Below are 24,268 nucleotides of genomic sequence, written 5' to 3' on the forward strand. Positions count from 1 at the left end.
AAACCAGAGATTAATAACTTTTTTAGGAAGCAGTTACCACCCCTGTGTCTAGGGACACAAAAGGGAGGAGGTGGTGGTACCATTGCTTTCGAGAGCAGATGAGGAACTGCCACTCCAGAGCAGAGCTGGGGCTGTGGAAGAGGGACTGAAGATTCTTCCAGAGTCATTGTCGGAAGAAGAAAGAGGAGAGAGAGGGAATGAAAGAGAAAAAACACAGCATCCTTTCCCCTCCTGCCACCTGCTGATTTCCACCAGTGCCTCCTATTGGCAGGAAGCCGACTGCAGTGGAGCCTGGGAAACGTGGTTTTCAGATTCACAGCCTAGCATTATATTATAGAACGGAGTAAAAGGGTGGGCACGTATCTGAGAGACAGTAGGTAAATACTTGACCCCATTCAGCACGTCACTCATTGTGAAAACCAATGGAAAATTGCAGTAGGAGCTAAAGTCAGAATCACAGCTGGCCTCCATTTACTTAGGAGAACTGGATGTGGGTAATTTTTCAGAGAAGATCAGTGTTTCTGGTGAGTGATGCATACATCAACATAAATATGCACGTGGAGATACGTAGATAATATGTGAACCCACATAATATTCTTTGGGGTGGGTCTTGGTCTGCTCTTGCTAGTGGAACACTTGTGTGTTTATGTGCGTATATGATTTTTGTGTGCATAATGACAGAGAGTGCTGCTGCCACTATGCAAGAGTGAGGTGATATTTAGGTGGAATGCTCCAGAAAAACAGGTTGTTAAAATATTGAAATAATTCTGTACTACTTGGTAAAAAAAACAAAATGAAACAATGCCGCCAGCTCTCTTAAGTGATCTCTGACCCCCCCATGACCATGGAGAGGCAAGAGTGGGCACTGGAGCGAGGTGCACTGATGCCCACCGGCCTTCTAGCCGGTCCTCCGTAACTCCTGCACACGGGGAGTCCCATCTTCGTGTTCCCCTGGCCGCAGCAGACCAAGACCTCCCCTTACCCCCGGTGGTGGCAGCGGGGCATCTGGTTCCTGGTTGGTGTGCTAGTTGGTGCTCCCTCAGAGTCACCCTTATGTGAATGCCTGTGGGAACTGTATCTTCCACAGTGTTCTGTATACTTAGGTTGTTAAACATTTTGAACACCACCCCGTATGTAGGTGTGTATATATGTATACATACATACTACTTACAGCGAAGCCATCTAAACACAGCAATCTTGCGTATTACTTTGCTATTTATATATTTATTTTATTTAAATACTTTTTTTTTTTTTTTAATTTTTGGCTGCGTTGGGTCTTCGCCGCTGCGCACGGGCCCCCTCCAGTTGCAGCCAGCACTGTTCGTTGAGGTGCGCGGGCCTCTCGCCGTGGCAGCGTCACTTGTTGTAGAGCACGAGCTCCAGGCGAGCGGCCCTCAGTAGCTGTGGCTCATGGGCACTAGAGCGCAGGCTCAGTAGTTGTGGCGCACGGGCTCAGCCCCTCCGTGGCACGTGAGATCCTCCTGGACCAGGCCCTAACCCCCCTCCCCACCCCGCGCCCCCCCCCCCCCCCCCCACCACCACACTGGCAGGCAGACTCCCAGCCACTGCGCCACCAGGGAAGTCCGACTTTGCTATTTAAATAAGGGAAAACATAATTCTAAAATCTGGATTACATTAAGTATTCAGAGTTCTTTGGGTGCCTAAAAGAAAATCTTTCTTAGAGGTATTTGGATATATTGCTGAGTATGTTTAAATGGATTTAACTTGAAAAGTGTTCTAGAATCTGTACTTCCTATTGGCTTATGTAGTATCTTATCAGCTTGTATTTACTGGTCCTACAGAGAAGCTGAACACATTTCCTTGTTCTGCCCTTATTATGTGTTCCTCACCTTTGGGGAGGGTAATAGCTTTATTCTTCCATTTAGTCTGTTGCATTTGTGCTAGGCATCTAGGATAGGATTTCCACAAAGAGAAAGTCAGATTCCCCTAAATTTTATGATCTGGACAGCTATTCTTAGGAAATGACACGGGAGCCCCAATTAATTCCCCAAAGGTCACTCAATTGAAAAGTCAGGAGGTGGAATTGATTGAAAGTCATTATCAACTTGACCTAGATTTTCACCAGTAACTGAAAGGACAAGAGACTTTTGAGCCAATTATTGTCGCTTTCAGAGTTTAAACATTTTTTTTTTGAAGATTACAAGTGGTTCTAAAATATTCATGCACATTCATTCTTGTTGCTATCTCTACAACAAGCAGAACTTTCCCAGTGGTTGCTAGGTTTCATAGTTTTTTCTCACTCAAGGCCCTATTGAAATATTTGAAATTATCTAAGTATTATCACATGGTGGAAAATTTGAAAAATAGAGAAAAGGAATGAAAAAGTCCCTGAATATTGGTACTTGAACATAATAGTATGTACTTTTGTTTTAGTGTATTATTTTATCTTTCTATTTTTGTATAGCTGTAATTGATGCTTATATATAATTTTGTATACTGACCTTTACAGTTAACATATTGTTTTGTCCTTGTCTTCCATAGCCTTCATTACCGTTATTTTAACAGCTGTCTGATATTAAGTAAACTGTGCCCTGATTTATTTAATCACTGCTTCTCCTCCCACTCGTAATTCTTACCTTCTCCTCCTCCTTCCCTGTACTCTCTCTGTTGAATCACCAGTTTTCTTATTAGGACCAATGAAAATAACACTGAAGTAGGAGCCTAATGATTTGGACTGTGTGACTTGGCCAGGTTCCGTAATCTCTCCATCGTTGTTTCCCATCTGTCATATGGGGGTAACAGCGGCTGGCCGTTCCTTACTCCCAAACACTTAACCCGTCTTACAGGAAAAAGTAAAAATTGTCCCCTATTACCTGTGATGTCCATTAAATAAATGGAATAGATTAACTGAACCAGGCTAAGGAATAGAAAATATGCTCAGTTTAATAATTAAAACAATTTAAAATTTATCCTTCTAAACATAGGTAAGATGTTGGCAAATTTGTAATCACTTGCCTCTGAGTTTTGCTGCCCACGATCATTTTCATGGCTATGGTAGGACCATATTTATGTAAAGTATTTTTAGACTTGGAACTCTTCTTCTTTAGGAAATTTTTGGGTAGTTTTCCATTTAATGTCTGTAGAACAACCTGAATGTCAAGTTTTTGTTTTCGAATGGAACAGGAAAGTAACACGATTAGCAGACTCTTCTAAAAGTAACAACTGACCCCATTGATAGTACAAAAAAAGTTAATATTTTTTTTAACATCTTTATTGGAGTATAATTGCTTTACAATGGTGTGTTAGTTTCTGCTGTATAACAAAGCGAATCAGCTATACATATACATATATCCCCATATCCCCTCCCTCTTGCATCTCCCTCCCACCCTCCCCATCCCACCCCTCTAGGTGGTCACAAAGCACCGAGCTGATCTCCCTGTGCTATGCGGCTGCTTCCCACTAGCTATCTATTTTACATTTGGTAGTGTATATATGTCCATGCCACTCTCTCATTTCGTCCCAGCTTACCCTTCCCCCTCCCCGTGTCAAGTCCATTCTCTACGTCTGCGTCTAAAAAAAGTTAATATTTTTGAAGGAAATTCCTTTGGGAGAATTTTCCGGAGCACGCTCTGAACCCAAGAATGTATCTGAATTTTCTGTCAGTTACAATCATATTCTGAAAGTTCTGGCAGAGCTGTCTTCGGAACAAAAGCTGAAAAAAGGTTGAACACTGGACACATCTTTAAACTGTGTGATCCGGGAACGCATTAGAATTGCTAGTTAGGGTTGCTTCTTAAAACAAGGAGCTTACTCTGTTTCTTCTGAGGCTGAGTATATACATCTATCTAAAATACAATCGATTGTAAGATTTCTTTTCATTATGAAGCATCTCAGACATCGGAAAAGTATGTAAAATCGTATTTTGAACACCTCTAGCTTTAACAAATATTAAACATATTGCCATATTAGCTGTATACATGTACACACACATTTTAAATGAATAAAGCAGATACATTGGAAATTCTTTGTGTAGTCCTCCTTGACCTAATGTCCTTCTTCCCTGCCTATCTCCTTCCCTAGATACGCTCTCTTGAATTCAGTGTTTCTCATTCCCATGCATTTCTTTATGCTTCTGCTACATAGGTATGTGCCCATAAACAGCATGTAGTATTGTTTTATAAGTTTTAAAATTTTAAATTCTCTAATACATACAACTTGTCTTATTTACTCAGCATTGCTTTTGAGATTATTTCATGTTCACACATACAGACCATTTGTTTAGACTTCTGTGTGGTTTTCCATTATGTGATTATACCACGATTTATTCATCAGCCACCTCCCCTAAGAGGATTGAGGGAGGGACAGTTTGAAGTCTTATCTCTGTAACTTGTTGGCCAAGTAGAACGCCAAACATGCCAGGAATTGATACTTTCATTCCTGCCTTTCTCTCTGTGCCATTAATTATTTTATTCTTTTCTTTATATTTTGGCCTGGTCCCCTGGAAAGATTGCTAAGATGAGTCATTAACAGAAGTTACTCTGCAGACAAAATGAGTACCCATGATATGTTAGGGAAGAGATAAACCTGAGCCAGACACTGGCCAGCAAATAGGCTGCTGTCAAGTCTGTAACTGTCAAGTTGTGTATATTCATTCATATCTGTAATGTGATGCCTGTGGGTCTCATAAACCTTCATTTGCCATATTTTAATTTTTGCTTTTAAAAGAGTGTCATGGCTTAAATTTACAAAAATATTACAGCTAATAAGAATATGATTACTCTTGGTTACTTGCTTATTCAAATGTGTATTTTTCTTATTTTATTTGCCACAGTAATATATTTTAAAACCAAAGCATTAGGGATCACTACAAACCACTGCTTTTACTGTTACATGGATATTATTTACAATATTTAGGTTAAGTACTGCTACTTTTGTAGATAGAGTGCCTGTAGAATTAAAACTGTCTGCCTTTCTCCTTCCAAAAAAAAGAAAAGGAACTCAAGAATCAATTATGTCTTTCTCCCTATTTTAATAGACAACATTGTTGTGAGCCATCAACTTCCTTTTTTTCCATGCGAGCTATAATCTATGATTTGCCTCTGTAATTTCATGAATCTTTAGTGACCAGAGCATTTTTTGAGCGTTGATAGATAATTTCAATTAATAATCAAACTATCCTAGTGACTCCATTGTGCTTAGGGTAGAAAATAAGTCTGAATCACTTTCATTTTTTTTCCCTTCATGAACAAATACTGATTACAGTAAATTAGATTTTAACATTTGACTAAATCATCATCTGTGAACTAAACGAGGTTTCAGCTGAATAAACTGAAAGTTTATATTCTGAACTTTCTGAACTATTAGAACTATTAGAAGAACTATTCTGAATAGAACTAGTTCTGTTCAGTTCTAGAAAGAACTAGTTCTTTCTATTCTGAAAGAACTATTCTGAACTATTAGAAGAACCTATGTGACAAATAAATAAAGTACACATTTTTAGAAAAGATCAAGGACTCATGTGGGCGAAGAAATTTCAAACCTAAGATAATATGTTCTGTAAAGGCTAAAGTAGATTTTTCAGTTATAAAGCAAATGAAATGCATTGTAAATTACTGCAGCTTCTCGTTTTTTACTGTCATCCAGAAATGACCATATTGATTTTTGAGCTTTTTATTTTACAAGAAAATCACTGAGATTAAATTTCATGGCTTTGTGAAGACTGGGTTAACCGGTGATGGCTGAGAGATGATGTGAGGAGTGCAGCGTCTCTGCTGCTCGCTCATTTGTGCGCTGAAGTCTTTTTTTTCAGAGCCATCTTTTATCTGCACGTAGAACAGTGATGGTTGTGGTTTGTTTTATTTAGATCAAGTTTTCAGAATCTGACTACTTCGGCAACGTCCTGCAAACCCGCAAGTATTTAGCACAGACTGATTTCTTCTGGCTGAGAAAAGCTGTTCCAAAAACAGAGTGAGTAAGAAAAATAAAAAAAAGAAAGAAAGAAAGAAAAAAAAAGTGAAATAGATAAATATGTTGGTGGGAAGTGGAGTTTCTTTAGAGCAAACTTTGTAATTCCCCTCAAGTCAGAGTAGCTGGCTCGCCAGTTATTTTTGTTTGGCAAAGTTTGTGTTATGTTTTGGCAACTCTTATTTCTGATATTATATGAATCAGTTGTTCAATCTAATTATGACTACCCTACTCCTAGCATCAACACATATAAGAAGAAGGCTTATTAAGATGCAAATGTTCAAATCATTTCTAGATCTTGTTATGAATATATATATAAGCAAATTTCTCTAGAATTTCACACTCAGGCAGAAACTTTTGAATATCTTAAAAACCAAATATTTAAAAAGTAAAGTATGATTACAAATGTAGAAGTAATTGTATACAGGCATACCTCATTTTATTGCACTTGGCTGTATTGAACTTTGCAGGCAGTGCGTTTTTTACAAATTGAAGGTTTGTGGCAACACTGTGTTGTCAGATGATGGTTAGCATTTTTTAGAGATAAAGTATTTTAAAATTAAGGTATATACATTTTTTTAGCTATAATGCCATTGCACACTTAGCAGACTACCATATAGTATAAACATAACTTTTATATGCCTGGGAAACCAAAAAATTTGTGATATTTGCTTTATTATGGTGGTCTGGAACTGAACCTACAATCTCCGGGGTATGCCTGTGATTATGAAGTAACTATAGGATCTTTGTTGAGGTAATGCGTGTCAAAGAACTGATAGCTCTATTATTTTCCTTCGGTAGCAGTTATGATTTATATCCCTCTTCTCAGCAAGCGGTAAGAACTTTTCCTACAGGTAGGGAAGTTTCACTAGGAACTACTGGGGTCAGGGCCACTCATGATTTTCTTCCCTAGCAAAGTGTGAATGATGATGGTGATAGCAACTAAAAATTATTATGTGTTTATAATGTTCCAGGAAGTGACTTACATATTTTAATTCATTTTATCCTCTAGTCAGTTCTGTGAGGTATAGGTACTATTTATTATCCCCATTTTACAAAATGAACAGGAGGCTTACAACTGAGAAATTCTTCAGCTCAGGTTTAGATTACTTTGTGTTCTGCCTGCTGGTATTACTCTGTTCTGCTATGACCCAATTCTCCAGGGTTGTTTTCTCTCTCTTCTCTGGATTGGGTTATTTCTACTGATCCATCTTCAAATTCACCAGTTCTTTCTTCTGTATTCTCAGACTTGCTGGTGACTCATCAATACAATTTTCATTTTGATGATTGCCCTTTTCAACTCCTGAAGTTCCATTTGTTTTTTTGTAATAGTTTCTATTTCTTTGTTGTCATTGTCATCATATTCTCCATTAATTGTTTGAATACAGTTTATTTTAATTCTTTGAACTAATTTACAGTTGCTGCTTTCAAGTCTTTGTCTGTTAAATCCAACATATGGGCTCACTCAGAGTCAGTTTTTATTGATTGCTTTTCTTTACACTTTTTCTTCCAGCATCATTTTTTGTCGTTGTTGAAAATGACATTTAGGATAACGTATTGTAGCAACTGTGGATTCTGGTTTATTTTTCTGAGGCTTTTTTAAAAGTAACTTTCCTGGACTAACACTGTAGAATCTGTCTCTGCTACGGTATGTGGCCATGGATGTCTCTACTCATTTTTTAAATTCTCATTTTTATTTTTTAGCCTCACTGCATGGAGGTTGTCCCTGAGTCTGCATAGCTTAGTCGTCAGCCAGGGATCAGGGCAGAGCTTGTGCTCAGACACTTTGAACCTGTAGGGCTTCTGCCCTCTGCCAGTTGATCTGCGTGGGGCTTGGGTGTGCATTCAAAGTCACCAGCCCTTCCCAGTCACCCTTGGAGTTTACTTTCTACTGGGCTCTCTTGGGTCTCCCCTGTACACATGCCTGGTTTCCCAGTCAGCCAGGGATGTGTGGAGAGCTGATCTCACCCTTCTGTGACTCTTTCAGTTCCACTGTCTCCCTTTTAAATTTCTGGCTGATCTGTCACTTTCCCCAATGGGAACTGTAACTTCAGGCTCACAAAGCTGTGGGTTTTCCTCGTTTGTTTTCTACCAGGTTTATCACTTTCAGCTGGCATAGTTGCAGGTTTTTACCCCCACCCCAAGTGAGTTCACCCCCTGTGGCAGCAAAGCTGCTGGTTTTCCAGCCAGCCCTATCCTAATAAAATAAGTTCTTGCTGACTGAGCTGGGAGGGATGCTGGTAGTCCCAGGCAAGAAGGCCACAGACTCCTGTTCTACTTCCTCTTAAGTTGTAGCAGTTTTTCAAAATTAAACATTTTTCAATGTGTTGTTTGCCTTTGATCAATTCCCAGGGCCCTAAAATGGTTGTTTGTTGACAGTTTTGTCCATTTTTATACTTTTTTTTTTTTAAACGAATGAGGCAGTTTATTAACCCAGCATCTTTTGTTCTAATGCTTCTTGTTGGCAGCTGCCACCTGTCCAGCGATTCTGTCCACATCTCTCTGTCCCTGAGGTGTTAGTTTGTGGCCCCCATCTTGGTCCTTTTCCACCATTTTCAGCCCCTCCAGGGCTTGGAGGACCCGACGGGCCATGCTCTTGGAGCCTCTGCTGAAGTGGCTGGGCGTGACACCATATCTCTGACGCCCGCCATAGATCTTGGTCATGGAACCAACCCCAGCGCCGCCCCGGAGGTACAGGTGCCGTGCTGGGCAGGCAGCTCGTGTGTAGAAACAGTTCTCATCGTAGGGAGCGAGCTCTTTGTGCTTGGCCGGCTTGACAGTGTCCACCCATGCAGGGACTTGCAGCTTCCCGGACTTTTTGAGGAAGGCTGCCAGAGCTCTGACGAACTCCCGCTGGTTCACGTCTTTTACTGTAACTCCAGGCATCGTGCGGCCTCCAAGCTGCCAGCCAGGGGAAAGGTATACTTGGCTTTTGTGGAAAGGATTTGTTGACCTTTTCATAGTGTCGTAGCTGGAAGCCTGACTTCCATGGCCCATTTTTTTTTTTTTTTTCACGGCCCACGTTTTAACCTTGGCTGATATTCTGGTCTCCAGATCTTTGGCTGGCTCTTTTTATGCTCTATGGGTCTCTCGTTACTCCCTCTTCCAACTCCCTCCTCTGTTCTGGCCTCTAGAAAAACTCTAGGCCCTTTACCCTCCCTTGGCTTAAGGTGTGATTACCTCCTCTCCCTCTTAGCCATGGGTCCCATCTAGCCATCCTGCCCTCTGCCCTTCAAATCTTCTTACAATATGCACCTACAGAGTAAGTTAAAAGTGTTTGACTTTAAGGAGTAGGCCTAAAGCTGAACCATTCCCCTTACCTATCCGTGACTCCCCTCAAAAGCACAAAGGAAGAAAGCAGAAGGCTTTAGAACTTCTTTGGAAATGACAGAGAGCTGATGTGAAGTCATCTGCTCCATTGTCCTTGATTTTCTCCTCTCGTCACAGTATCTCTCAGTCCATCTCGCCTGTTTCATTCCCAGCCTAAATTACTCAATAGAAATTTTAGATTTAGGGTTCTAAAACTAGCTTCTCAAATCTCACGACTTCAAATAGTTTCCAGTATCTCAGTGAGCATCTACATGTAATATGTAAATCATCCTACCCTTTCAGGTCTACTTCAGGTAAGTTCAAACTCTTGTCTTTGCAACTTGTGAAAAATTCAAACTTCGCACCAGTATTTTTGTGAACTTTCAGGGTGCTCTCAGGGATTCTTCTATATTGGAGACGCTGCCAAGTTAATTCTTTAATTTCAGAATGTCATTATTCATTTGGGTATATAGCAAGGCCTGGGTTGCTAATTGAAAAACTCCTAAATGTGTCATTTTAAACATTGTCCTAAAATACTGATGGGCTGTAAGATTCTAATGGCCTTGACTACTTCTAATATTTATGCCTTGGAAAAGTGCTGGCCGACTGTGGGCTTAAGCAAACTGTGTGACTTGTGTCTTTTTCTTCTCTGTCAATGAAAACAAATACCTCTTTCACAAGGACATTAAATTGGTTAATATTTCTGGAAAAGTTCTTCTGGAATGAGAATCAGTGCAGGGCTAGTAATTCCTCAGACCATATGTCTATATCAGGGAAAGCAATGTTAGGAAATTTAAGATTCTCTTTGCATGGTAAAGTGATGTGATAAGTCATTTTTTTAGAAGAAATTTCAGGTGGGTCCTTTTTCAGGCACTGTGGGGAATTTTAGCTTTATGATACCCATCGACTTTAACTGACATCTTTTAGGTCTGAAAATTAGTTAATGTCATGAGTTAATCGAATGAGGATGATTCTGGAGTAGCTCCACTACACTAGTTCACTTTGAACAGCACATCCTGGTTATATTTCCATAAAGCCCTGAAATAACATTTTGCTTCTTTGTGGGTATAGGAGATAAACACCCTTTATGTTTCATTCTCATGGAATCTATTTTAGCTGCACAAATGTGCATTAAGAAGTTTCTAACACGATGGGAAATGTCAGCAAGAATGAAATTAATTGGGTGGTCATCCCTGAAGGTACATATTTAGGGGTTGGTTCTCAGAATTGTCACTTCATCAGCTTGCTTAAAAGTAGAGGATTTACTTCACTGCTCAGCTTGAGGCAAAAGTAATTTCTTTCCCTCAGGATCCTCTTTCTTTGACAGAAATGATTTTAAGCCAGCCTCCCTACTAGCTCACTCTCATTCTACTGTGACCAAACATGTCTGGATTTTTTTCTCTATCTTCTGAAAAATATGTAAAAATACATCAAATGTCTATACAAATTATGGTCCTGCCCAGAATTATCTACAGCATGGAATGGGATGGATACAATCTACAGGATATGTGAAATAAAGCAATAAATACTCTATGGTTTTTCCATTCCATATTCCCTAGACTATCTTTAAGAGTTAATAGGTAAAATGTAAAACTTTAGCCTGATGTATATCTATTTTATATGGTCCAAAGAAATCAGGGTATCAGTGTGTTTTGCTTTAGATTATTGCATTTCATCATCACACTCTTTTTATGTATCCATTGTCCAGTATAATTTCATCTCCATATATTTTTGAAATTTATACGAGACCTCTTCCTACCTTATCTACTAAATCCTTCCCGAAACACAGACTGCAGGAACACCCTAAAGACATAATAAAAAGAATTTAAAGCACTTGAATGACACTCTTTGTTTATCTAAGTAGATGTATACATAGCAATACATTCATTTAAATAGATTTAATGAAGTTTTGCTCAGCATATAGCACTTGGGCAATAGTCTTAGCCCATAAGGAACTTAAAATCTTGTTGGGAGGTAAGTTGTGCAAACTCATGCCTTCACGGCCCAATCAGGTAACAGATGTTGACCTAGACAAGTGTAAATGATAGGGAGTGGTGGAGACCGTGGAGAACTAGTGATTGCACGCCTCATTTAAAGGAATTCCAATTCGGTGCTTTTAAAAGCCATTGTGTTGGGCAAATAAAACATTTTTCTGGGAAAATTCAACCCATTGGGTAGGACTTAATCTGTGGACAGCCAGCTTTTCAGTGTTTCAGTTATCTCTTTTTGTAAAATGAACCACCCCCAAAGTTAGAGGATTAAAGCAACAATAATTATTCATTTTTCTCTCGTGGTTCTGGTGGTCACTAGGCCCAGCTGGGTGGTTCTTGCTCATGGTGTTGCATGTGGTTGCAGTCAGGTAGTGGCTGGGACTGGAGTCAAACGGGAGGCCTCCTCGCCTAGTCTAGTGGTTGGTGTTGGCTGCCGCCTGGAAGGCCTGCTATGGCCTCTCCATGTGTACTGTGCTTCTTTGTGGCGTGCTGGTTGAGCCAGAAACTTTGAAGAGCAAGTTTCCTGAAAAAGAAGCAGGGAGGGTGTACATGTGTTTACCAGGGGGAGCTTGTATTGCCTTTAATTGCCTAGCATTGGAAGTCATGTGGTGTCATTTCCACTGCATTTTATGCTTTAGAAGTGAGTCACCAAGACTAGCCCATAATCAAGGGGAGAGGAATTTAGAGTCCACTTCTTAACGGGAGGAGTGTAAAAAAAATTACAAGCACGTATTAAAACCAGCACAGGTGGGCTTACGTTAGAGAATAGTAAAACTAAATATATAATAAACTCAGATATAATCAGGGAGATGTACAAAATATTTAAGGGCTGGCTTGGTGTGGGAACTGTCCAATCAGAAGAAATAATAGCATCCACAACTGGTAGGCTCTGTTAGTGCAGCTACTTAGTATCAGCTCTGGGTATAATCAGGGCTCCAAACATGTCCTAGAGCCAGCAGGAGCTCTGGGAAGTCAGGAAAGGTGAGATCATGCATCTTGTATTAAGATGTTTTAGGAATTCTTGCTGAAGCTGCAGAGGCCCCATCAGGCTCCATCTGGTTGTTTGATTTCTTTGTTTTGTCTGCCTTTGTCCATCAGAAGTTAGAAACATTGTTCCTACATGGCTCTTACCTAATGTTTTGAAAGTTTATTCTTTGCTAAAGGGAGGGGAGTTGGGAGGGATGGGAAGAGAAGAGATGAGCTCTAGGAATACACATCATCCTTGGTACATATTGTGGTTCAGTCCAATGTCATTTAGAAGCCATGTTGAGAGGCACCTGGATTCTCCCCTCTTGACCCAGAGAGCAGACATAACAAATGCTGGGTTCTTTGTGTGTTAGTTTTCTGTTACTGCTGTAATGAATCACCACAGCCTTATCGGCAGCTCAGAGCAGCACGAATGTATTCCCTCACGGTTCTGTAGGTCAGAAATGTGGGATGGCTTGGCTGGGCTCTTAGCAGGAGCCTCTGGGAAGAATCCTCTTCGATTCTCATTGTAGAACTGAGGTTCCTACTTCTCTGCTGGCTGTGTCAGCTGGGAGCCACTCTTAGCTCCTAGAGGACTCTCTCCCCACTCCTTGCACGTGGCTGCTGCATGCCACAGCCAGCCACAGCGTGTCAAATCCTTCTCACCCTTGGAATCTCTCTGACTTCCCGTTCTGCAGCATCTCTTCTGACTTTCTCCCCTGTTGCATCCCTAGGATTCCAGCCAGAGAAGGATCCCCACTTTTAAGGACTCATGTGATTAGATTGGGCCAACCTGGGATAATCTAGGATAATCGCTCTATTTTAAGCTCCTTGACCTTAATTACATCTGCAAAGTCCTTTTTGCCATGTAATGTAACATATTCACAGGATCCAGGGATTAGGTCATGGACATTTTTGGGGGGGGGGGCATAATATTACCTACTACACGTAGTGACATTAGGGCAAAAAAAGTGCTTTCCCTGTACTTTTCTCCTCAGAAAAGTAAGCCAGCCAGTAAATGTGTGTCAAACATTAGGGTTTATTGAAATACTCATCCTAAATTTGAAGGAAAAGAATATACATTTTATGGAAGTGAGTACAGGTTTCAGCTTTGACAAGAGGAGGCACTCTTTTTTGATTTCCAGTGATGTCTCTAGTATAATATAATGCTTAAGAGAACTGGTTTGAAGTCAGACAGACTAGACCTTGTGTGAGTATATAATGCTTGTAAGTCTCATTGTCCTTTCCTGTGAGATAGGCTAATAATTCCTGTACTTTCTATGAGGAAAACCTATGACTAGAAAGTGCGTAGGACGTGGTAAGTGCTCCGTGAATGTTAGCTGCTGCTGCTACTACTGCTAGTGATAATAATAGGGTGACAGTCATGGACTTCTTTATAAGGGGAGAAGGTATGGGTGGACCAACTAGAATCCACACTTGGATTTCCTACCAGTTTCATGTTAGTCTGACATAAATTATTAGTCTGACATAATTATTCTATTAGACATAAATTGGTAAAATGATTGTTCTGAAAAGGGATTTATAGAAGTTTATTTTGAGCAGTTTAGCTTAAGACAAATGTTTGGTTTTAATCATAAAGGGCAGTGCCTGAAACTCAACAGGCATCTCAGTCAGGGGTCAGCAAACTATGGCTTGAGGGCTAAATCTTGCCTGCTGCCTGGTTTTGTACAGCCCATGAGCTAAGAGTGATCTTTAGAGATAAATGTCTGTGGTTGATTTGGTGGTAGGAAGCACTAACTTTGAACCTCAAAGCATAATGTTCTCCTGCCCCTAAGGAATTTCATTCTTCTCATTAATAGGCCTGTATTACCAAAAATTGTACTCGATTATTTTTTTTTTAAAGGGAACTTTATTTTTATTTATTTATTTATTTTTGGCTGCGTTGGGTCTTTGTTGCTGCGCACGGGCTTTCTCTAGTTGCGGCGAGCGGGGGCTACTCTTCGTTGTGGTGTGCGGGCTTCTCATTGCGGTGGCTTCTCTTGTTGCGGAGCACGGGCTCTAGGCACGCGGGCTCAGTAGTTGTGGTTCGCAGGCTCTAGAGCACAGGCTCAGTAGTTGTGGCACATGGGTTTAGTTGCTCCGCGGCATGTGGGATCTTCCCGGACCAGGGCTCGAACCCGTGTCCCCTGCATTGTCAGGCGGATTCTGAACCACTGCGCCACCAGGGAAGCCCTGTACTGGATTATTATATTTTGACTTTCATCAATAAAATTTTATAGAAAAGCTTCTCTCACTATAGAAGTACCTATATAATGTCCTTGATTTTTCCTCTTGGCCCATGAAATGACTAAATGTTTACCATCTGTTTACAGAAGAAATTTGCCGAGTCTGATCTGAGTAACTTCCTGTGCATTTAAAATGCAGTGTAGACTCTTCGTAGCTGGAAGGTACTCCCAAGATATCTTAATGCAATACCTTAGTTTTATAGCTGAAACTGAAGATAGGCCACTTTCCCACCACAACCCGGCTAGTTAGTGACAGAGGCAGGATGAGCCATTAGATCTTTTGGTGCTTAAATCAGTAAACTTTCTACTGGAGCAGGCAGACCCTCTAGGTACCGTGGTTGTGCTTTATTATCTCTCTTTACATGGACTTCTATGTTGCCACCAATCTCAAACCTTTAATGGACAGGTCAGAGGTTATGCAGCATAGAAAACTCAGCTGTCCCATGGACCCATTGAACAGGGCCTGGCAAACATCAGCTTGTTGCTGTGTTTCCATCTGTGGGGAGATCCCTTTAGATTCTAGAATTTTTCCTTAAAGCTGTTTCAGAAGCCCTGGTGCTTTTTTACATTACGTTAGTAACAGTGAATAACCAGGCATGTTCAGTTTAGGATGAGATTGTTCATTGAGCAGAGCAATAACCCTAAACTGAGGTGATAATTTCCCTGCGTGTGGCGCTTCCCCATTGTTCCCTGGTTATTTGCTAATAAATCCCGCCACATTGTATGTGTTTCACTGCCCTCCTGCCTGGATAATGATGATCACTTGGTGGTGGTTGTTTCTCTTTCTACAGGTGGTTTACGAATCCAACGACTGTCAATGCCTTCTACAGTGCATCCACCAACCAGATCCGTGAGTACCAGCTCCTTGTCTCCTTGTTAATGTGCTACAAAATGGACGGAACTTTTCCATGACTGTGACTTAAGAGTAGGGCATTCTTTATTTCCTCCCAGAAGTGACCAGGTATGTTGGTGAAGGAAGTTTGTTTCCCTACCCATATGTCCAATTTTCCTCATTCTCTTTACCTTATAGGTTTTTTAAAAAAAGCTTCATATAACCATTAAGTTAAAAAAAAAAAGCAACTACAGTAAATAAAACTGCAGTGATGTTGGCCATGAAAAGGAACAAGCTTCCACTTTTCTTTCATAATGGTCTTACTGATTTTTGTTTTATTTATTACTAGGATTGATGGGAAAAACGAGCAGGTAGCTGGGGAGAATTTAGAAGCTGTTAGAAAAGCTTTGAAATGCTCTAATTAATCCTGGGATGTAAAGTCTTGAGTTTCTTTTATTTACATGTATTAGGTACATAATTATAACTACCATGATAAGTTAAAAAATTATTAAAGGTCAGATTGGCACAAATTAAAAAGCTAACAGCACCAGATGTTGGCGACAGGGACACATACTGCTGGTGGAAATGTACATCGGTTCACCCACTTTGCTGCACAATTGGGCAACACCTAGAAAAGCCAAAGATGGGCATGCGTGTCTGTGAATGTCACTTGAGCTCTTGACATGTGCGCTAGTGCTGTTACTCAATGTGTGGTCCCGTGATTATTAGCAACAGAGTCCCAGGGGAACTTGTTAGAAATGCAAAATCTTGGGCCTCACCTTAGACCTGTTGTTCACAAACCCTGGACTTGGGGCTCAGAAATCTGTTTTATTAAGCCCTCCAGGTGAGTCTAACACAGTTGGGGAAGCAGTGCCCTAGAGAAGTCGCACATGAGGAGGCCCGCGTGAGAATGCTTATGTGGCAGTGTTGTTTATAATAGCAGCAAAAGGGGAATAACCTACGTGGCCCTCCAAAGGAGAATGAATCAAACTGTGTCATGTTCACACAAGGGCATGCCAGACAGTGGCAAACAATGAGTGACCAGAGTGACATGTATTAACGTGGATGAAGTTCACAAATAATAGGTTGTGTGTGTGAAAAAAAACAACTTGGAAAAAAATGTGGAGTATGATATCATATAAATAGAGTTCAAAAGCATGCAGAACAGTTCTATATATTGTCTAGAGGTACATCCATATGTAGTAAAAGCCTGAAGACGTTGACGAGAATGACAGACCCCGAGTGCAGGCTGGCAGTGACCTGTTGTGGGAGGGCGGGCTGCTCCTGCACGTCTTCTGGTCCCCACCTTCACTCCCCCGCATGGTGAGCACCTCTAATCTCATGGTTTTAAGCATGTCTCTAAGCTGTTTGTTGAGCATGGGAGATGGAATTTATAAGGAGTTGCTACCCTTGATTGTGCCCTCACCATCTCCCCCCGAATCCCTGTAATAGCCTCCTCACTTGCCTCCCTGCTTCTGAACTTATCCCCCTTTGGTCTATTCTAAATATAATATTGCAGCCATTTTAAGATGTCTTACAGTCATCTCATGTCCCTCCTTTGCTCAGAACCCGTTATCAGCGTCCCATCTCACACAGAATAAAAGCCAAATTACTTGAAATGGCCCCGAGGCCTCTTATGATGCTGCCTTTATCTCCCCTCTGTTCCAGCCATGCTCGCCTCCTTCCTGTTCCTAGAGCACGAGACACTCTTCCTTCCAGGCGTTTGTACTCAGGGTTCTCTCTGCCTTGGAAAACTTCTCCAAGTGATCTGCGTGGTTCGCGCTCCCACTTCCTTCAAATCTTTGCCTGAATGCCACCTTCTCAGTGAGGCTTCCTGTCTACCCACTTGTGGTAGGTCCTCTGTGCTGGCCCTCGTCCTGACAGGACTCCCTGGCCAGAGGGGACAGCCCACTCCCAGCAGGCACACCTTCTTAGAGTCGCCCTCGTGTGGCCACCTTGGAGAATGGCAGTCTCTGCCGGACTGGTCTGGGAGAGTAGTGAACAGGAAAACAGTTAGCTGGCAGTGCATTATTATCATAAAAATACCATTGCTGTCTCCACCCACCCCCAGCTTTACTGAGGTATAATTGACAAATAAAAATTTTATATATTTAAAATATACAACATGATGCTTTGCTATAGCTCTGAGTTGAGAAGTAAGCTGCATGTGTTACATGGGAAATTATGATATTTTAGATATTACTTATAAATACTATTTATAATAATATAGGTTATATTTATATAACACGAATTATACCGATATCAATTGCAATAACTTGCTGGGTGATAGAAAATTCTTTAAATTATCTATTTTAAAAGAAAATGGTTTACTTTGTACATGCAAAAGATTATATATAACATGCTAGAACACATAAAGTTACAAAGTATATAAGAAAACATGATAAAATAAATATACGTTCATGAACCCACCACCCATCCAAGAACTGGAACATTCCTGATGTCATTGCATCTGTCTGTGCTCCTCCTCATCCTTTTCCTCTTCCTCACCATTGAGGTAACCACTATTCTGATTTTTTTTTTTTAACTTTGGGTTTGTTTGTTTGTTTGTTTATTTTTTATTTATTTATTTATTTATTTATTTATTGCTGTGTTGGGTCTTAGTTCCTGTGCGAGGGCTTTCTCCAGTTGCGGCAAGCGGGGGCCACTCTTCATCGCGGTGCGCGGGCCTCTCACCGTCGCGGCCTCTCTTGTTGCGGAGCACAGGCTCCAGACGCGCAGGCTCAGTAGTTGTGGCTCACGGGCCCAGTCGCTCCGTGGCATGTGGGATCCTCCCAGACCAGGGCTCAAACCCGTGTCCCCTGCATTGGCAGGCGGACTCTCAACCACTGCGCCACCAGGGAAGCCCAACTATTCTGATTTTTGTGTTTATTATTTTCTTGTTTTTTTTAAAAATAAATTTTAAACCATATGTATCCCTAAGCAATATGTTGTTTATTTTTACTTATTTTTAGCATAATAAAAATGGTATTATATTGCATGCAGTCTTAAGCAATTGTGCTTTCATTCAACGTGTTTTTAAGATTCATCCAGGTAGCATGTTGCAGTAGGTTTTTCATTTTCACTGCTGTGTAACGTTCCATGTGTGACTGTACCCCAGATTACTTATCTGTTCTACAGACCTAAGTGTTCCCCTTTCCCCCGGTTTTTGCTATTATGAACTATGTTGCTCTGAATATTCTCATACATGTCCCCTGAAACAAGTGTTTGGGGTATATACTAGGCGTGGAATTACTGGCTTGTAGAGTATGCAAATATTCAACTTTCAGATGACACCAAATGTTTGCCAGAGTGAGTGTTCCGAAGTACAGAAGTGTTTTCACCAGCTCTCATTTTCATCACTTCTTGGCATTGGTAGACAAAATTTTCACCCATCTGGTGAATGTAATAGATCAGTTCTTATGTACACTCTTCAGCAGTGCTTCCACACTGGCTTTCCAATGTCAGTGAATACTCACTGCTCTTGGGGGGTTTAAATCCTGCCTCCAGGATTCACCCCTGCTCAGCCTGTTTCTTTCTGGGAAGAGGTGATCTTATCAGAGGTTTACTGAGGAAGCAACCATTTCAGGGTAACCCAGTGGTTTCTCGAAAGCTCATGAGCAGAGGGGGTTTGGAATGAACAATTTGAAGCAGTATTTTAATTAAGAGATTCAAGCTGTTTCTGTTTTCCTAATGACCAGTGCTTGCTCTCATTGTAAATTACATTCCCAGGCAAGATGACAAGGAATCCTGTGGGTGACTTTTTTTTCTCCCTCCTTTCTGATTTTCCGGACTATAAATTAAGACAGGTGGAGTTCCTTATACATTTCCCCACTGGGTTTCCTGGGACTCCCCCCAGCCCCCAAGTACCACCTTTTTGCTTCACTGAAGAAGTGAAAAATGGAGGTGATTTTCTAAAATGAACATCTTTATTGATTAGGGGCTGATTCTGACAGCATGTGGCCATCTGTTTAGTTGGGTTTCACATCTAAGATGTAACTATACTTAGTAACGTGATTTATGAGCATTTCATTCAGTTCGCATTATCATTTTCTGATTTATGCCATTTAAGTCAGCTTCAGCATGCAGTAGAGACTTGAGTAGAAAATAGAAAAACCTGTAGGGTTTTTGTTTGTTTATTTGTTTGTTTGTTTGTTTTTGCAAATCCATGCCTATATGTGAAACCCTATGATTTGTGGTGGTCTTTCAATGTTAGATTTTTGCAGGGTGGTTATAGCTTCTTATTTTTCTACCCTTGTCAAGCTGGATAGCAACGTCTTAAGGCACAGAGTGTAGTGTGAAATAATGATGATTTAAGTCTGCTGTACGGGGAGTTATACTCAGGAGCTGTTGCAGAATTTAATTATATTTGAGCTGATAAGGTAGTTAAACGGGAAAACAAGGAGCTGAGGTTATTGGTGCCTAAGCTTGTGCTTCCCTAACTCTGTGATAAATGCAAAGCTGGTCCTCCTGCTTTTATTTTATTTTATTTTATTTTATTTTATTTTTTTTGGCCATGCTGCGTGGCATGCAGGATCTTAGTTCCCCGACCAGGGATCGAGCCCGTGCCCCTTGCAGTGGAAGCGCGGAGTCGTAACTGCTGGACCTCCAGGGAAGTCCCAGGTCTTCCTGCTTTTAGTAGGAAGACAGAAGCTCGATGGGAGACCTTGAGTGCCACTGATTTAGTTGCATGACCTTGGTCAAGGTGTTTCTCCTTCCTGACCCCTCTTGTCCTCATCTGTCACATGTTGAGGTTACCTAGTCCACAGAGTTTTTGGTAGGGTTTAACAAGATCAATTTGAAAAGTGCCAGCATATTGTCAAGGTCAGGGTTTTGTGTATCAGAAACTGGCAGTCCCGCCACTAATGCCTGGGATAGCCAGTCTGTCACAGGATACACAGCGTAATATGAAGATTGTGGGAGGGGCGTATTTTGAACTCTTGTTCTCAGAAGGCTTTATACATTAAAACAATATTTTTGTACATTAAACAATTGCAACTCATTTGGAAAAGTATTTGTTGATGTCTCCTATCACCCAGAAATTCCACTCTTGATAAGATGAATGGATCCTGATGCCCACCGAGAGCCATGTACACAAATGTTCATAGCAGCTTTATTCATAATAGCAAAAATCTGGAAAGAACCTAATTTCCATCAGCAGAAGAGTAGGTAAATAAAATTGTGCTGTATTCATACCATTGAATATTGCACAGCACGGGAAAAGAACAAAGTGCTCCATGCTGCAGTGTGTAAGAAGGCCGCTGACTTAATGGTGAGTGAGACACTGCACGGTCCTGTTCGTATGAAGCTCAGGAACAGGCAAACAAATCTGTGGTCTCAGTGATAAAAGTTAAACTAATGGCTACCTTTGTTTCGGGGGGTATTGACTGAGAGGGGGCATAGGAGACATTACCTTGATCTGGGAGGTGGTTGCACAGGCGATACTTGTGTAAAAAACTCACTGTGTCCTACCATGAAAATTTCTTCCTCTACTGTGTGTATGTAACACCTCAACGTAAACAGTAATACCCCCATTCTCCCTTAAAAATTTTTAGAATAGCGTGTAGCATGCATAGACATTTGGGCTTATGACAGTTCACCTCAGGCCAAGCTGCCAGAGGTGTAGACGAGGGATCGGCAAATGTTTTCTATAAAAGGCCAGATAGTAAATATTTTTGGCTTTGCAAGCCATATGGTCTCTGTTGCAGATTCTCACCTTTGCCACTGCAGCCATAGATAATTCATAAACAAATGAGCGCGGCTGTGCTCCAGTGAAACTGTTTACGTGGCTGTAGTTTGCCAATCCGTGGTGTAGAGCACTGTGAGAGGATGGGATCTAGGGAGCCTCGTGGCGTGTTTCTGACCCAGCTTCCAAAGTACTTTGGATCTAATCAGGTGGTCGTACGGGAGGCGGGAGGGTGAGCCTGAGGGGGCAGCCGCTTACATTTGGTTCTCATTTCCGCTAATATAGACTGGTCTTTAGAATAAAATTCATTTCACGTATTCAGTATCAATGTGTATCTGCATAGTGCCTTATTTCAATATTAGTTTTTTATCTTCGTAGGTCTCAAATCATATTAAGGAATTATTTTAAGCAAACAAAACCTTGGCTTGAAAACAAGCAAGGCCTAAGGGCTAAAACCAATGATTTTTTATTATCTTTGCTCTTATACACAAGGGATTTAGTTGCCTCAGTTTAATCACAGATACTCTGCGAAAGAAGATAAGCCTTTGTGCAGAGGCTGGGCTAACGCTGGCATCAAACTATAGAATTAATCCTGAAATCAAACATAGATTTGTTTTGCTGTTAAGGAAGTAACTGTGTTTCAGACTGGTAGAATTTCTCATACTTTGCTGACTCTGCCTAAAACCATAAAGTAGAAGCCAAGTTAGCAAATACTCACCTGTGGCCTCTACTGGACTTTAATGAAATTAAATCCCTGAATCCACTTGACAATCTATTTGGGGAGAATTGGAAAATAATCTCCCGTAGTTTTGGAGCTACAAGGAAGGAAAGTTAAGTGGCCACCTAATCCAGACTTCTCATTATCTAGAAGAGGTCCTGACAGAGCAATTCTTAGTAATTTTTTCGCCTTATTCACTTAATATTTATAGAGCCCCCAGTGATTCTCACTTCCTGTGTATTCACACCCCTGTGTAGTCTCTCCAACACTGAATAAGGCTGACGTCTGTAACTAATAGGATACTGTGGAAATGACAGGGTGTGACTTCTGAGGCTAGGTCATAAAAGACATCTGGCTTCTGCCTTGCTCTCTTGGATTGATCGCTCTGGGGGAAGCCAGCAACCATGTCATGAGGGCCCTCAGGAAGCTGGTGGAGAGGGCCACGTGTGAAGGACCCGAGGCCTCCTGCCCATGCCCAGCACCGTGTGCGCATGCCATCTTGGAAGCGTATCCTCCAGTCCGGCCAAGCCTTCAGATGATTGCAGCCCACGCTGACATCTTGACAGCAACCGCTTGAGAGACCCTGAGACAGACCACACAAATAAGCTGTTTCCGAATTCTTGACCCGGAGAAACTGTGAGATAGTAAATGTTTATTGTTTTGAGCCACTATGTTTTGGGATACTTTGTTATATAGCAAGAAATAAGTAATACAGACATTACAACTTCCCAGGTACTGAGTTCAGTGCTAGGTTTTTAATATGGTATGGTGTCGTGGTTAAGAGTGTGGGCTTTGATTTTGAATCCTGGCTTGGCCACTGATAACTTGCAACCTTGGGCACGTTAGTTAACTTCTTTAAGCCTCAGTTTAATTATCTATAAAATGGAGATAATAGTAGTGACTATCCTATAGGGTTGTCGTGAAGATTAAAGGTGATGATATATACAAAATGCTTGGAAGAGAAACTGGTTTATAGTAGGTAGTCAATAAATCTTAGCTGTTAGGATTCCTTGCTTTTGAGAAGTGGGGAGAGACAGACTTGTTACCAGTCATTTATAAGACATCATGGTGAGTGTGCAACAGAAGGCTGTGCAGTGCACCCTGGGAGCCACAGAGCAGTGTTAATTATCTAGGGGAGTGAAGGTTGGCTTCACAGTGAAAATGGCATTTGAGTGCGCTTTGAAAGGAGGAAAATTCTGTAGGCAAAGTAGGTAGGTTGGGACATGCAGAAGTACTGGCTGGTGCAAAGGCAACACACGCGGAGCGTGGAGCAGGAACAGGCGGTGAGATGGTCACAATTGCTGGGGCACAGACTGCATGTGGTAGACGGGGGATGGGGCGAGAAGGCATGATGGGAGATGAAATGTAGAAGAAGTAGACGAGGACCTTGTAAGCCATATTGAGGAACAGGCCATAGGGAACTGGTATAGTTTTCTTTGAGAGGCAAGAAACTTCATTTTTGGTTCCTTGGTCTTAGTCTTACAGATCATGGCTTGGAGAGGGGAAAGATTGAGGCCCCCTACGCCAGCTAGGAGTTTGGCAGGTGGTTCAAGAGAAGGATGGGGAGGGTCTAAACCTAGGCAATGGCAGTGGTGAGGGGAAATAGGGAGTGGGTGAGTTAAATCCCAAAAGATTGTTCTCAAATAATTGTGTAGTGACGATACAGGTAGTTTCCCAACTTTTCCGCTGATGCTTTGAAGGACTCCCATAAAATGGAGAGTATAATTGTTCTGTGCAGCTCTTCTTCACTGAGAACCATTAATGTGCCAAGCATTGTGCTGGATACTTTAACATATATCATCTCTAATCTTCACAGTAGGTCTCTAAGCTTGGTATTGTGGGCCATTTTACAGAAGAGGAAACTGAAGCTCAGGGAGGCCAAGTAACGTGCGAAAGAGCACACAAGTAGTAAGTTGCGGAGATGGGAGTGTAACCCAGCTTCTCTGATTACGTGCTCTTAGTCTTCAGCCTACACTGTTCAATGCCAGATAAGAAATGCGAGAATTACATGAAATGACACATGTGAACACACTGTGAAAAAGTTGAAAGCATGGTATAATTGTATGTTAGAGTAATCATTATATGCTGCCCTCACCCGTGTGGTGGGGGATTGTTTGTTTGGTGTGGAAACAAGGTATTATAGGATGTGGGGACAGCCGGGGATGAGGATCAGAAGGTCAGGTGGTCTCCAGGTCGTGCTGATTTCACGTCTTAGAGGGCTGTCGCATCAAGCAGCAGTTGATTATTGCCGTCTCTAAGAGTGCTGTTCTCTGCAAGCCCTTTGGCTATGCCCATGATCTTCTTCCATCCTTGGATTCCGATGGGGTGGGGATGTTATTTGAGAGATTTCATAAGCTACCTTAACAAGAATATTTTGAGCTACTCTCCCAAAACGTTTTCCTTCACAAAGTTTACTCTGAAATTTAAAAAAATTTTGTTAAGTGAGTTGAAGTTAAGTCATGAGCAAAGTTCACGTAGTTTGCAGAATTGCCACATGATGCACTTAGCAAGGTTGTGGGACACCTGCTACAACTATTTTCAGATGTTCTTGTCCTGGTCTAGTCAAGGACTCTGGACGTCCTAATACAGCCCCATGTC

The 24,268-nt window shown here is 41.3% G+C and overlaps 1 protein-coding gene and 1 pseudogene across 1 annotated transcript in view; one reads left to right on the forward strand and one right to left on the reverse strand.

The window, feature by feature from the left end:
• Positions 1 to 24,268, forward strand: part of PHEX (phosphate regulating endopeptidase X-linked) — a 198,178-nt gene that overhangs the window by 136,322 nt on the left and 37,588 nt on the right. Inside the window, exons 14-15 of the mRNA XM_068533165.1 lie at positions 5,825 to 5,928; positions 15,229 to 15,287. Of these exons, the coding sequence (XP_068389266.1) occupies positions 5,825 to 5,928; positions 15,229 to 15,287 (163 nt within the window). The remainder of the gene's footprint in view (positions 1 to 5,824; positions 5,929 to 15,228; positions 15,288 to 24,268) is intronic.
• On the reverse strand, positions 8,374 to 8,838 carry LOC137757276 (small ribosomal subunit protein eS19 pseudogene; annotated as a pseudogene).

Source organism: Eschrichtius robustus, chromosome X, assembly GCF_028021215.1.
Source record: "Eschrichtius robustus isolate mEscRob2 chromosome X, mEscRob2.pri, whole genome shotgun sequence".
In the NCBI taxonomy this organism is placed as follows: Eukaryota; Metazoa; Chordata; class Mammalia; order Artiodactyla; family Eschrichtiidae; genus Eschrichtius; species Eschrichtius robustus.